This window comes from Pelodiscus sinensis, chromosome 3 (genome assembly GCF_052426305.1).
Source record: "Pelodiscus sinensis isolate ZL-2025 chromosome 3, ASM5242630v1, whole genome shotgun sequence".
Lineage (NCBI taxonomy): Eukaryota > Metazoa > Chordata > Testudines > Trionychidae > Pelodiscus > Pelodiscus sinensis.
In genome coordinates, this window is record NC_143054.1 from 16,228,075 (window position 1) to 16,243,281 (window position 15,207).

The following is a 15,207-nucleotide window of genomic DNA, read 5'->3' on the forward strand; positions in this document are numbered from 1 at the left end:
GTCTAAGAAAAAGCCCTAACACCTCCCATCCCATCCTGATTTTGCAAACTTGGTATCTTTAGAAATCAACGAGGAGTCCTGTGGCACCTCAAAGGCTAACAGATTTATTTGGGCATACATTTGCATGGGTCAGAAAACTGTCAGATACATGGATGAAGTGGATTTGACCCACAAAAGCTTATGCCCCAATTCATCTGTTAAGCCACATCTCCATTTGCCAGAGGATCCACTCTCTGGCGAGCAATCCTCCAGGGACTGATTTAGTAGGTCTACTAAAGACTGCTAAATCAGAAATGGTGGGTGCCCTGTCTGCGCCAGTACAGGGGGAGAAACATCAACTCCAACTCCACAACTCACAAAGCTGGAGTTGTGTATCTTGCATCCATTTTCTCCGCCAGCGTAGACCTGGGCTTAGTCTTTAAGGTGCCACAGCAGCGAGGACGTGCCCTCAGTGTTTGATTTAGCAGGTCTAGCGAAGGACTGCCAGAGCGTGGCTCCTCCTGCAAGTGAGGACATGGCCTGACCGGCTACCCCTCTGAAACGTGGTATCTAGTCACAAAGGTGCGGGGGCCAACCTGGAGCCCATTCCCCCAGCGGTAATGTAACACAGGGATCCCTCCCTCAGCCCGCGGCGCACTTTACCGTCCCGCTCCTCCTCAGCACGGAAGCTCAGCAGCGTTTGCCCCCCTCTGGGGCTTGCCCCCCGTGACCGGCCTCGGGGCACTCCGCCATCCGCCTCCTCCACCTGATCCCTGATGTCCCCTACTGGCCCCTCTGCGGGGGGCTGCTGCTCAGCGGCGGGAGAGGCGGGCTCGGCAGGGCCCCGCTCCTCATCCTCTTCGCCCCGGTCCCCTCCAGGCTCCGGCTCCGCCTCGGGCTCCCCTTCGCTGCTGCTGGACTCGGCTCGTTGGCGACGCCGGAAGTTCCGCGGGGGCCTCCTGAACATTCTATCCGGTAACGGGCACAGCGCGCGACAAGGCGCTCACCACCGATGGCGCGAGACTACTCCAGAAACCTACTTTCCTCCCCTCCCCCCCCCCTTCCGCTCCAATGCGCACGCGCAGCATCACTCGTCGGTAAAGAGCGACGAAGAAATAGCGCTTGGGAAAAAAAAAATATGACCACGCCCCCTGGAGGATCGGGTGGGCGGAGCAGAGTAGGCCGCTCTCCAGTCAGCCAGGGGGAGGTGGATCCTCATGTGTTGGGGTGGCGGATTGGGCCGGGGGTTGCACCTGTGCGGAGGGGAGGCCTCCCGCGCGGGATGAAGCGAGGCGGGGCCTGGCGTGGGAGGGGTTTGGGGCGGAATGGTGTGCGGGGAATGAGTCAGGGCTCATTTTCTCAGAGGGTGGCACAAAGAGGTTACATTTGTGAAGAATTTGCTACAGTGAAAATACCATAAAATAATGAGAACGTTACCAGATAATAAATCAATCCTGTATTCAGTGCAGAGCTACTCATTCAGCACTGTATGAAGCAGCTGTACAATGGAAAATAATCAAATGAAGTAATTTGACTAAAGACTATTATAATACATCCACATAAGGGGGCTGAATTAAGGGCTTGTCCATTCTTGAAAGTTAATTCTGATGTGTTTCTGTTTCAGAAATAACTTTTTCTAAAGCTGTACAGGATTGTTTAGCTGTCCCAGCTTACACTGCTTTCCTTTTGCATCATGTCTACACAGTGTGATGGCAGTGTTTCTTAAGCACAAAAATATGTACAGACAACCCTTATCTTAGTGCAATGTTTCACCACTATGTTATATGCATTCTGCTAGCTTAACAGTGCATTGTGTTAGGACTACCATACATCCGGTTTTTCCAGGATATTGTTTCTTTTTGAGCCTCTGACTAGAGGGATTTTTCAGACAACAGGAAATGGCTGGGGGGGTTGTACAGCCCAGGCTGCCACTCATAAAGATCCATGGTTGGTCCCCTTCCCAATTGGTCTTTTCCCTGCACTGGCAGCTGATTAACCCATTCCACTGCAGTCACATCTGCCAGATGCTGCTGGCCTTGGCTCTCATCCCTGCTCACAGGGACTTAGGGCTATTACTTCATCCAGGGCTTGCACCAGTCACCTGAAACTATGATGGAGAATGACACTGCTCCCTACCCCCAGTGAGTACCTGTGCTGCAGGTACCTGCTCCAGTTTCCCCAACTGGACCACCTCCTTTCAGCTTACCCCTACAGTATCCTCTTTTTTGGAACCTCAAATATGGTAACCCTATGCCAATGGTCCCCAACCTTTTGGGGCGGCCGGGTGCCCGGAGGTGGGGCCACGCATGCACCGTGCGCCTGGGGCGGCACCGCACATGCGCCCGGGGTGGGGGCTGTGCATGCGCTGCGCGCCTGGCACCGCGCGCCCAGCACTGCACATGCAGTGTGCGCTCGGGGCGGGGGCCACATATACACCAGACAGTAAGGGCGCAAGAATGGCTCGGGCCAGCCATGGTCACTAGGTGGGCGCACATTAATGCCCCGGCTGGTGCCATGGCGCCCGCAGGCACCGCGTTGGGGACCACTGCCCTATGCTATAAGGTTCCTACTCAGGCTCTGAATCCAGGGGGGAACTAATAAATTCCTGGGATTCCTCTCCTTTCATCCCATCATACCACTAGCTTTTGTAAGACAGCTCCATTGTCAAACAATGGCTGTCAGGGAACATAGAAAAAATATATTGTGTGAAACACATGGAATTCTGGTAACTGCTGTTCAGATAGCCAAAAATATTTTGGCCTTGGAAAGGGTTCAGAAAAGGGCCACTAAAATGATTAGGGGTTTGGAATGGGTCACATATGAGGAGAGGTTAAAACGACTGAGACTTTTCAGTTTAGAAAAGAGGAGACTGAGGGGGGATATGATAGAGGTCTATAAAATCATGAGAGGTGTAGAGAGGGCCGATAAAGAAAAGTTATTTATTAGTTCCCTAAATAGAAGAACTAGAGGACATCAAATGAAATTAATGGGTAGCAGGTTTAAAACTAATAAAAAGGAAGTTCTTCACACAGCGTGTAGTTAACCTGTAGAACTCCTTGCCAGAGGAGGCTGTGAAGGCTAGGACTATAGTAGAGTTTAAAGAGAAGCTAGATAATTTCATGGAGGTTAGGTCCATAAAAGGCTATTAGCCAGGGGATAAAATGGTTTCCTTGGCATCTGTTTGTCAGAGGCTGGAGAGAGATAGCAGGAGACAAATTGCTTGATCATTGTCTTCGGTCCACCCTCTCTGGGGCACCTGGTGCTGGCCACTGTCGGCAGAAAGGATACTGGGCTAGAAGGACCTTTGGTCTGACCCAGTACGGCCGTTCTTATGTTCTTATGGGACTGGGCCATCTCCTCTCCCCAAAGGTGGTTCTTATTTCACCCTGGATTGATTCAATAATTAATGAGTTATTTCAGAGAGTATTATGAAGACAACAATTCTGATGAGGAATTTCATAAGATCTTCTCAGTAACAGTAATCACACTTCTTTAAAGTTCAGTCATGAAATATGTAGCCACCAACTTTCAGTGCAATTGAAATAAAAATGTAGCCCTAAAATATATTATGGTTTTGTTCAAACTATTTTGCACACCTTTATACATCAGATTTATACTTAATAGAATTGTCAGCATGTAGCTGCGAACAGTCATTCTCAATCAGTAGTACATCAGCTCTGCATGCCTCCAAGGGTACATGTACTACTGACTGTTGTAAAACTAGGCAAATATCTCTAGATATCTCTTTAACGGCTGGATATTTGCCTAGTTTTACAACAGGCTACAAAAAGCACTAGCAAAGTCAGTAGAAACTAAAATTTCATACCTATAATGACGTGTTTATACAGCTCTCTATATACTATGTACTGAAATGTACACATAATATTTATATTCCAGTTGGTTTATTTTATTAATTTATTTTATTAATTATATGGAAAGTCATTAACAGTGTACTAACACTTTTGCATTTTTATGCCTAATTTTGTAAGCAAGTAAGGGAGGTGAAACTTGAAGTATGCAAAACAAAACAGACTCCTGAAAGTCTGGGAAGGTTGAGAGCCATTAGTCTAAAATGTTGTGAGGGGTGTACCTAAAGTAGTGCAGTACAGGAATAAGTAAGACCCACCAGGATTGGGCTGTAGTCTTCAGGAATTAATCTTTATTTACATATTAAGATTTATGATGTGTGAGAGATCTCCAGGAATACATCCAACCCAAACTGGCAACCCTAGAAGGCTACTATGTTAGATTCATGGGGGGATGGATAGGCAAAATTCTCTAGTTACTATAAACATAACTGTAACAACAGGTCAAGACTCACTGCCATGGCACCTCCTGCAGATCACACTGGGAATTAGTTCTGTCCTCAGCAGGGCACTCCATTCTGGCCAGTGTCTCTCTCCATGCTCTCCCTGCGCTCTGCTTTCGACCCACTTCACTCCCAGGACCATAGGACACTGCCCACCACACTGGTTTCTCAACCCCTTTTTCCCCTAGGTATTATCAGCAGTCCTTAGTCTCACATCTGCCATCATGGCCAACTACAGTCTCACTTTAGTCCCTCAGCTCAGGGGCAAGCCACAGTCCATAAAGGTCACTTCTCAGTGTGACTAGGTGCAGTGTAAGGACCCCAGACCCACCCACTACTCTAGGTCCCAGATCAGGGACCCTCTGGCAGCAGTCTTGTCCTGCTTTCCTCCTCTCTCCCACTCTACTGCCTTCTGTTCCCTGGGCTACTTCCCCTGTGACCCTTGCACCTTCCTGGCCCCTGTATCAAGGCCTGCAGCCTGGCAGATATCAGTCTGGAACTTTTCTCCTGCTCCCCTAAGCCTGCCTACCACTACTTCCTCTATCTAAGATGTATCCTACGGAACAAGTGCTGCATCCTCCCTAGTCATCTTCCAGCTGCTTACTGTGCTCCTGAGCCCTTATTCCTCAAAAAATGAGGTATACAGGCTCTTGAACAAAAGGGTTTTTTTTCCCAACAAATGGCCCCGTCTACACAGGGCTTTTTATCACAAAAACCTCTTCCCCAAAAAGGACTGGAAGATATGCAAATGAGAGCATGATATAGGCAAATAAGCACTCAATTTGCATTTCCTCTTCCACAAAAAACCTGCAGTGTAAACATAACCTGAGTCTCAGGCATTGGTTCTATATTCAGGGGCATTTTTTGCCTTTATGCCTTGGCTCTGCACCTTAGGGCCTTGTTAGTCACTATGCTGTGGCACCCCACCCAGAGGCACCGTGAGCCTGTATAACCTATGATACTTTATGGGGAGTACCCAGTTACTGCCTCCCCTTAGCATGTTTATGCCTCCTGGAGTCGCTCCCCAACTTCACTGGTCTAGGTACATCCCATTGTCTCTTTACAAGTTAACAACAGATACACTCTAACCCCCTTTCCTCCTCTCCGCCCCCCCCCCCCATCTTTACGGAGTATTCAGACCCTACTCAACTGGATACTCACAGTATTCACTACTCCCACAGGAGCGGTACAGTTTATCAGTGTATCAGTTATACCTTAGATCACAGTTTCATGTAGCACACTGTGATTATATAAGTTGATAGTTAAAAAAAAAGTTTATTTAACAAAGCATAGAGATTTTAATAAGAGAAAGGAGACATATTGGAAGTAGATGGCTTCATATAAAATAAAATCATAATACACATTCCAGAACATAAACTTATTTATCTAGACGCTTTAAGCTGTTTTACAACAATATTCATCCGAATTCCTCCTAGCATTATAAAGCCAGGCTTGACTGTGATTTTTCCTTTAGGAGATAAGTCATGCTATTGGCTTGCCTCTTTGGTGGAAGATATTATGTATCTCCCCGTATTACCTAATATACCATCCTGATGTTTTGGTTTTAGTCATGAACAGGGCACACCCCTGTGGATTTATTTCCTTATAGATATTCTCTCTTGTAGATTTTGCAATCTTACATCAGGTATCTGGCTTGCTGTGCAAACAGACATCCATTGCAAGATATACAGTGCACAATACACACGTGACCAGAGACGACAGCCCTCTGCTACTTGGCTGTCTGAAAGAAATATGTCCAAGGTATATCCCTAGTGACATGTCTTACTTAACTCCTTTAAGAACATACTTTTCAGTTTAGATATATAATTCCTGAAATATTACCTTTACATGCAACAGTGACTGTTGGTAGGGATCTCCCATGTCACCATTTGGTGAATTATTAAGGCTACAATTTAGTCACAGTATTCAAAGATTCTGTGACTTTACTGGACCTCCCTGACTTCTGCTCCAGCTGTCAGCAAATGAAGTCAGGCCTAGAGGTGGGGACTGTATGCCCCTACCCTGTTGCAATTAGATGGATGGCTGGAACCAGGATCCTGGAGCCCCTGCCCTGTAGTTTGCTGGGGACTGCAGCCAAACTGGGCTCTCCTCTCCCGCAGCTGCTGCCAGCTCTGGAGTGGGAGCTGTGCAACCCCTGTGGCTGTGCTCCCTCTACCCCTGCTGTGACCCAACCCATGTCTTTTGTTGGGGACTGCATTGTGGGCCGCATGTCCCCCTCGTGCGTCCCATGGCTGTACCCCACCCTTGGCTGCAGCTGTGCCCAGCTCCAGAGGAGAGGTTGGGCACCCTCTATGGTTGCAACGCACCACAACCTACAGCTTTTTTTGGGAGGCTGCGCTATAGCCTGGGCCGTACAACCCATTCCTGAGGGCTGATGTGACAAAATCTTAGCCTTAATTATGATGCATATTTCCTACCTGAGAGATCCCCGTGAAACTCTACGCCCCCGTCCTGTGCCGTTTGCCAACTGGCACCAAGTTCCTGGGGTACGTACCTTGGCTTGGCACCCAGGGCCCTGTAAGCCCATATCTCAGGCCTTGGTCCCACACCTGCCCCTATCTTGAGCCTGGGACATACACCCTGGGGTGCTGTTAGGCCCTTCTATGCCTTGGTCCCACACCCAGCTGCTGTCGGCCTGATTCAGGGCTGGCCCCGAGCCCAGAGGGGCTGCTCTCACTTAGTCCCTGGGCCCCCTCTGGGCTCATCCCTAGGGCCCCGGTCGCACACCTAGGAGCCCCGCTGCTGGCCCGTGTCCGCGGGCAGCTCCTGCTCCCTCCCCCTCCTGCCGCAGCTCGCCTTCTTCCTGCGGGCCAGGCCCCCGCCTCCGCCGCCATGTTGTCGGGCTGAAGCCGCCGCAGGAGGCAGAGGGAGCGAGCGAGCGCCGAGCAGAGCAACAGGTACCGCGCTGCCCGGCTGCGGCCTGAGCCGTAAGGGGCCGAGGGAGCAGAGCCGGCTGGGTGAGCGGCCTCGGCCCCCGCGGGGGGACGGCGGGGTCTGTGCGGAGGGTGGGAATGGGGCGCTCTTGGTGGGGGGCCGAGGAAGCAAGGTCCGGGGGCACCGGGTCGTGAGTGTGTTGGGGGTCTGGGGAGAGAGGATTTGGGGGGGAGACTTGCAGGGAGAGAGGATTTGGGGGGAGACTTGCAGGGAGAGAGGATTTGGGGGGGTTCGTTCGGGGGCCACGAAGAGGGAGCCGATAGGGGTTGCTGTGGGTTGGGGTAGGCGGCCCAGGGCGGGAGCAGGTAGGAGAGGTAACATGTCCTTGTTTGGGGGGGGGACCCAGGGAGGGAGCAGGTAGGAGAGGTAACATGTCCTTGTTTGGGGGGGGACCCAGGGAGGGAGCAGGTAGGAGAGGTAACATGTCCTTGTTTGGGGGGGGGGACCCAGGGAGGGAGCAGGTAGGAGAGGTAACATGTCCTTGTTTGGGGGGGGGGGGACCCAGGGCGGGAGCAGGTAGGAGAGGTAACATGTCCTTGTTGGGGGGGGGGACCCAGGGAGGGAGCAGGTAGGAGAGGTAACATGTCCTTGTTGGGGGGGGGGGGACCCAGGGCGGGAGCAGGTAGGAGAGGTAACATGTCCTTGTTGGGGGGGGGGGACCCAGGGAGGGAGCAGGTAGGAGAGGTAACATGTCCTTGTTGGGGGGGGGGGGACCCAGGGAGGGAGCAGGTAGGAGAGGTAACATGTCCTTGTTGGGGACACACACCCAGGGCGGGAGCAGGTAGGAGAGGTAACATGTCCTTGTTGGGGGGGGGGCCCAGGGAGGGAGCAGGTAGGAGAGGTAACATGTCCTTGTTTGGGGGGGGACCCAGGGAGGGAGCAGGTGGGGCGCCCTTGCTTGGGAGGAACCCAGGAAGGGAGCAGGCGGAGGGGGCGTTGGTTGGGGGGAGCGCTGCTAGGGGGTGCCCTTGATTGGGGGGAGTGCAGGAAGGGAGCAGGGAAAAGATGTGATATGTCCTTGGGGAGGGAGAGGGAGTCTAAGGGGGAAACATAGGGGGTGCCTCTGATGGCGGGGTGGGGGAGCTCTCAGGGAAGGAGCAGGTAAGGGTGTGCCCTTGATTGAGAGAGTCCTGGGGAGGAACTCTAGGGAGCAGTTTTGGGGCTTTTGTGAGCAGTAACCTGAGGGGAATGGCCTGGGGAACACATGACTGGGATTTGAAGTGTTTAGTGAGGTAATGTTTGTGGCTGCTTGTGAGTGATTTAAAGGGCAGAATGTGACCGTATGAGACCATGATGCAGCCCATCAGTTCCACCTCTAGTCTGTTTCATTTGTCAACTTGGAAACCTTACCTGAGAGATTTTTCCCCCTCTTCTTTGAAGTTTTCTCTGGGGAATGGGGTTGGGATTTAGTCTTCTCCAGTGTAAGCACCTCTTGCATAGTATAGCAGGGGAGACAATCTTTGATTTTGTTCATTTTATTTAGCTCACATCACAGTGAGCAGCTGGGTGCTGCAAAAAAGTTTCAAACCACAGTAACTGAAAATAGAACCTTAGCAACAGAAGGGGCAGTGGATGGGGAAATGTTTCAGGTTTGTGGTTTTTATTAGGATGAACAGACACTTCTTTTGCATTAGAAGTTCTTCCTCTCTAAAAATAATAAAGTACTTATCTCTTTTATGAAAAGTAATTTTTTTTAACAATCAAAGCTCTTGTGAAGATCTTGCATTTTACCCCAAGGCTCCTTTTGAATACAGCTGATAAGTGCTGTGTTCAGTTTCTATAGGTTTTACACTTACATTTTAAAGGCTGCCAGAAATGAGTGAGGATTGTTTACAAATTTCCCCCACACATGTTCTCTCTGATTTGGAAGATGGAGGAGTAAATTACTGATGCTAGAACACTTTGATGTGTTTCTATGGGAACTAATTTTCTTCTCCTAAGAGTTGGTTTCATTGTTTCACTAGTAAAGTGTGGATGGCAAATTTTATAATCTGTGTATATGTGTTATAATCTGTTGAGAAATAAAGATGGTTAATAGGTTCAGAATTAAGTAAGAATCAAAATACAGAATATCTGTGCCTTGAGAGTTTACAGTCTATAAGAAGATAAAACATTGGGAATGGATGAATAGATGAATTGTACTGGGAACCTCAGAGAATGGAATAATGAAGATTATTATAATTATTGGCTTACTTCTTAGGCTCCTGTGAAAACCTATAATTAGAAGAAATTAAGAACTGATGAAAACTAAATTCCATGGTTAGTGCCTTAGTAAATGGTGTCCTTTTTTTCTGTCTGTTTATGACATTGTCATTTTATCTCAGGAAATTAAATGTTGCTACCATCTAGGGAATCTGGTTGTGCTTTTTAAGCATTAATATAATGTGAATAATAAATTTAAAATATATGATTTGCAGATAGTGTCATACCACTCACAGGTAGCAAAATTTGAAAGTAGATTTTACTTTTAATAATACTTAGGACTTCATCTAAAAAGCGCTTTTGCAAATATTATTCAGCTCTTATGAAATCTATGTTAAGGCAGTATGCGGTGTTACTCTGATTTTATATAGGGTGGAAAGTAAGGCACAAAGAATAATTTAGCTAAATCTATGTAGAGTCAGTGACAGAACTGGGATTGAAATGCAAAGAGTTCTTGGCTCTTTTTTTCTGTTTTCAGAACACTAGATCATGCTTGTCTTTGTAGAGCAGTGGTTACCAACCGGTAGATCTTGGAGCCTCTGACAGGTGATCCCGACTGGTTTGGCGGGGAAGCTATCAAGCACTGGTACTTCAGTTGCCCCTCTACTCAGTGTCATGCTGCACCTGCTCTCTGCTTTGGAGCTGCCCTCCCAGCCCCCAAGCCTCCTGCTTGCTGTTCTGGGTGTGGGCAGGAGAAGAGGGAGGGCTCTGATGTCAGAGTGTCCCACTTCCTCCCACTTTTATACCCTATCTACACAGAGAGAAGGGGATGGAGAGAGCTTGGCAATGCAAATTTCTGTTACTCTCACACACTGTGTGTGTCTGTCATTCTTACAAACACACACTGTCTTTCACTCTCATCTCCTGACCCAACACATACGTGGGGGGTTGTTGTTATTTCATTTACTGCTTGCAAAATGTATTGTGTTTGGTTTAAAAATTGGTCTGTGCATTTCATAATTTTCATTTCTCTTACGCTTAAATGTAATTCTTTGAGTAGTGAGTTCTGAAATGCCTAACCTGTTGTGGCTGGAGTAGTTATCCCTGTGGAAATTGCTGCTCCTGGAAGTCACTGGCGTGTCCCTGCTGCCCCTGAAAAATCAAAGCAGGGGGTCTTCACATGCTGCTGTTGCCTACAGACATCACTCCTGCAGCTCCCATGATCACTAATGGGGAACCGTAGCCAGTGGAAGCTGTGGGCTCAGAGCCTGTAGATGAGGGGCATCGAATGGAGCCATTACTGTACATGCCAGCAGCTTTCAGGAGTGGTGCAGGGCCAGGGCAGGAGTAAGCCTGCCTTCACTCCACTATTCCACCACCAGGAAGCTGTCTCAGTTAAATGGTGCTGAGCTAGATCGTGCATCCTGAACCCCTGTCCCAGCCCTGAATCTTCTGCACTCAACCTCCTGCCCAAGACATGAGTCCCTCTACACCCAAACTCCTTCTCAGAGCTTGCATCAGAGCCTGCACCCCAGCCCCCTGCCCCAGCCTGGTGAAAGTGAGTAAGGCGGGGGGATGGAGTGAGCAGGGTGAGGCCATGGAGAAGGGACGGAGCAGGGACAGGGCTACAAAGAAGGGTTGGGAAGGAAGTGCGGCAAGGGTATCTGGGTTTGGGGTAGATCTTACATTGCACTTAAATTGAAAAAGTGATCTTGTGGTTAAAATGGTTGGAGACCACTGCTCTAGAGCCTTTTGTGTGACTGCTTCCCCAAAATTAAAGACAGACTCCAAGACTGCATCTGCACATGCAATGTTTGGATCCTTAATTCTTCATTGGTGTTGCTGTGATACCTACATAAATTGCCATCTGGCACTGGTTAGGAAAGTGGCAAGCTGAGACTTCATTTTTTTCTACTCCTGCATCCTGTTTGTCTGGTTAGTTCACCTGACTGACATGGAGGCTATGTCTGTGCCGGCAGTTGAACAACAAAACTTCTGTTGTTCAGAGATGCTAAACCTCCTCCCCCTCTCCTGGAAAACAAAAGTTTTCCCATGATAAATGCCAGTGTGACTAGTGCATTATCATCAGGAGTGCTTCTGCCTTAGGTTGTAACCTCTCTGGGTCAGTGTCTATACTTGCATTCAGGACAGAGAGGTCTTGATGCTTTATAAGGGTTCCTAGATGCTACTGTAATACAAATACATAATAGGTTATAGTGATAGCATGAATGAAAGCTGTACTGTATATAAGGTTTATGAATATTCAACACCATTTAATTTAATCTGCCCCCAGAGGAGTGCACCAGTGATGCACTGGGAACTGATTATTTTTCTCCTTAATGACAAGGTCAAATAAACCAAATTAGAAGAGGACTGTTACTAATTTTGAACACTGTTAGTAAGAAGGCTTTTGTGAGTTTGGGATATTACCCTAACAAAGCCCATGTAAATATCTACCTAGCTTAGTTTTCAAATATTATTTTTTTTATATTTCCATCACATTACTATTATATGAACTAAGTTCATTTTCATAGTAAGATATGAACTACTGAATATGAAATTTTAGTCCTGTTTGCCATAATAATTTTACTTGGCTATTTAACTTGCATTATTATTTATGTATTATAAAACTAAGTGCTCAGAAGTATACTGGGTGTCATTCGGCCAAATGGAAAAAAATAAGGAACACTTTCGGTGTTCAACTTGTGACTGGGTGCTGATTATGAGCACCCAGTCTCTTTAAAATTAGATTCCTTTAAGTAAGTGAAGTTTAATACCCCAGAATTTATTTATTTATTTATTTAGAATTATTTGGTTTTGCAAATCTTGAGCATGAGCTCTGCCTTGAAGAGCTGATGTTTTAATTGTCAATTTAGAGACAAGAGCCCTCATCTTGCTGATGGATGTTCTCATTTAGATCACTTTGCAGAATAGGGGCAAAAGGGATGAGAAAAGGGCACAATATTAGACTTTTAAAAATATAATTTGACTCAGCACTAGTCCCAACTTTTTGTTTCACTCCATGCCCTAAGTGTCTCCAAGGTAGTTAGTTCTATCTTATTTGTCTTGTAAGGAATTTTACTTTTTCCTATTTCAGTCTCATTGTCACTGTAGCCATTTCTTCATTTTACTTTTAATGAAAAAATTAATACTTTATATAGTATTATTTGTTCAAATCTTGCCTTTTCTATTGTTGTTTCTGCTTAGCCTCAGCATTTTCTTTTTAATTATTTTCTGTTTTCAGATTATTTCTTTTAACTCTTTAAAACCACTTTTGAATTCAGCACACAGCATCTGTCTCCATAGTTCCTAGATCAGGCCTAGGTAAAATACCCTCTGCGGGCTGGATGCAGCCCGTTGTTGGGATTTTGTGGTTCCCAGAGAGTGAGGTGCTGGGCAGAATCAAGGGTCTTCAATTCAATTCAATACTTTATTCAGTGTGCACAAAGGGAGAGCCCCTGGTACTAAAATCAGCCAGAGCCCCTCGAGCAAGGAGCCCCTCCCCTTGCTGTTTTATAGCACATGGCAGTTACAGGTTACATAACACAGACTTCTAAACCAATCAGATTCAACCTTTCCATATATGGCTTTGTTTGTCACATGCTTGTACTTCTCCACTCCACATGTTGAGTTCACCCTCCTCCCCTTGGCCTTTTCTAGGCTGTTGCTAGGGTGGTGAGCCACAGCATGCTTCTTTATGCATACCTACTTTCCAAACCACATTTTGTTTAAAATGAACACATGCATACCCTTCAGCTCCCCCATTTGGTTTTGGGGCTAAGAACAATTCTTAGACCCCACTAACACCACTTCCTTGTATTTATTAGGAGCTATAAGTGACCTTATCAACACTTAACTGCAGTTTTGGTAACAGAATTAAACAGTACATTCAACCTTTAATACATAATGATATCTACACTAAAAGTAATAATAAGTTCCCATATCCATTGTGAAAACACAACTGAAATCCATCCCCAGGGAATCTCTGTTCCCACAATAGCAAACTCTTCTATCCACTGAATCACTGTAATTGCCTTAGCACTTCTTTCATAATATCTTCCACAATAGGAAGAATGAGATGTTCAAGCCAGGCTTACCTTCCAAAGCTAAATACCCAAATCCACACCAGATAGTGGAGTCTTTCTTCACTGTTATATCATCCATTAAATTAAACATTACATGCACCATTAAGTCAGGTCCCAACATTTGAGATAAGGCTTGTCCTGACTCCATGTTTCTTATATGCAAAACCCATCCTCCCAGGATGGAACATTGGTCCCATGGGAAAGCTATATAGTTATCTCCAGTCATTATTACATACTCAGCTATACAGGTGTCTATGACATGAGAATGGGAGTGAGTGGAAGGGCTGAGCCTCCAATCCAGGAGACCTACCCACAGGAATTAACACCTCTCCAAAGATGGAATGATCATTCCAAAATGCCCGTTATCAATAGAGACCACTCCCCTGCCATCATCCAAGGTGAAGACATTCAGTCTTTGAGAACTGCGGCTCTCACCCAACAGGGCACCTGTGACACGAGCAAGTCTCCTTTCAGGGCTGCAACTTTCATGTTAACACCATGCCAGTATGATAACACCATTCCAGACCAATGCTTGCTCAGACATTTTAGTAGTTTTTAATAGATGGCTGAGTACAACAGTGAGGACCTAACCAACTATGTTGCTGAGTTAAGGTGATATCTAATTAATTAGACATGAGCCCTATTCTCACCACAATAAACTGTCATCCCTGCTACTAACAAATTTTCAACCCAGTCCCTATTATGAGATTTGATAGCTTGAGTAATGGCATTTACAACTGATCCAGTGGCTCCTCCCCAGGTGACTACATCAATAAAACACTTAACAATACTGAGAATGGCCCTCAAGGAGTCCATAAGGTAAACAGAGATTATTGTGCCCTATGTTGAGTGTCACCCTTGTATACTTAGACTCGTGACAGGTGCACCCAAACTGGAATTCCAGTGACCCGGGCCGCTGAAGGAGTTACCAGGAAAACCATGTGAGGTCCAGTCAAGGCTGGTTCAAAGGTTCGTTTTCTATAGGCTTTCACCAGTACCTGATCATCGGGCTGCACCTCACATGTGTCTTCTTCGCTAGCCTTTGGGTCTGGTTCAGTTCAGGGGTCCTGTGAGACACACTGAGATAACAATTAGCAATATTCAGCAAGCTGGTCACCCATGACATACAACTCCCCCGCTCCAATGCACAGATTTCCTGGTGTCCTCATCGCCCGCCCTGTCAGCATTTCAAAAGGAGATAAGGAATGTGGATTAGTAGGACTGGATCTCATATACATGAGAACCACTGGTAAATTGGTGACCCAGTCTTTCCCTGTAGCAGAAAACATCTGTTTGGTTAGTTTGTTTGTAATGGTTCGATTAGCTCTTTCTACTAATCCCGAACTCTGGGGATGGTAGGGACAGTGGAATTTCTGTTTGATCCCCAGTGACATGCATACTGTTTTCATCACCTTCCCTGTAAAGTGGGTACCTTGGTCACTATCAATGAAGCATGGAAATCCCCATCGGGGAATTATTTCGGTCATCAATATTTTAGCTACATCAGACGCAGTGGCCTTGGCCACTGGGAAAGCTTCTACCCGCTTAGTAAAGTGATCCATGATCACCAGAACATATTCTTTCCCTCTGCACCTTGGCAGGGGTCCAATGAAATCTACTTGTAACTGTGTGAAGGGCTGTGTTGGTCTTGGCTGATGTTGCATTTTCATTTTCACTGTGGGAGCAGAATTACATTGAGCACATGTTACACACCTCCTCACATAATCATGCACATTT

The 15,207-nt window shown here is 46.8% G+C and overlaps 2 protein-coding genes across 5 annotated transcripts in view; one reads left to right on the forward strand and one right to left on the reverse strand.

Moving 5' to 3' along the window:
• Positions 1-3,246, reverse strand: part of GCFC2 (GC-rich sequence DNA-binding factor 2) — a 50,970-nt gene extending 47,724 nt beyond the window's left edge. Inside the window, exon 1 of the mRNA XM_014571236.4 lies at positions 643-3,246. Coding sequence (XP_014426722.2) covers positions 643-946 — 304 coding nt within the window. The 5' untranslated portion in view covers positions 947-3,246. The remainder of the gene's footprint in view (positions 1-642) is intronic.
• A 3,616-nt stretch (positions 3,247-6,862) lies between these two features.
• Positions 6,863-15,207, forward strand: part of ITSN2 (intersectin 2) — a 138,785-nt gene continuing 130,440 nt past the window's right edge. For 2 of the 4 annotated variants that reach the window (XM_089777028.1, XM_089777030.1), the window contains exon 1: positions 6,863-7,206. The gene's annotated coding sequence lies outside the window, so the exon portion shown is untranslated. Of the gene's footprint in view, positions 7,267-15,207 lie in introns of all 4 variants that reach the window. The other 2 variants (XM_089777031.1, XM_089777029.1) reach the window with 2 other exon arrangements.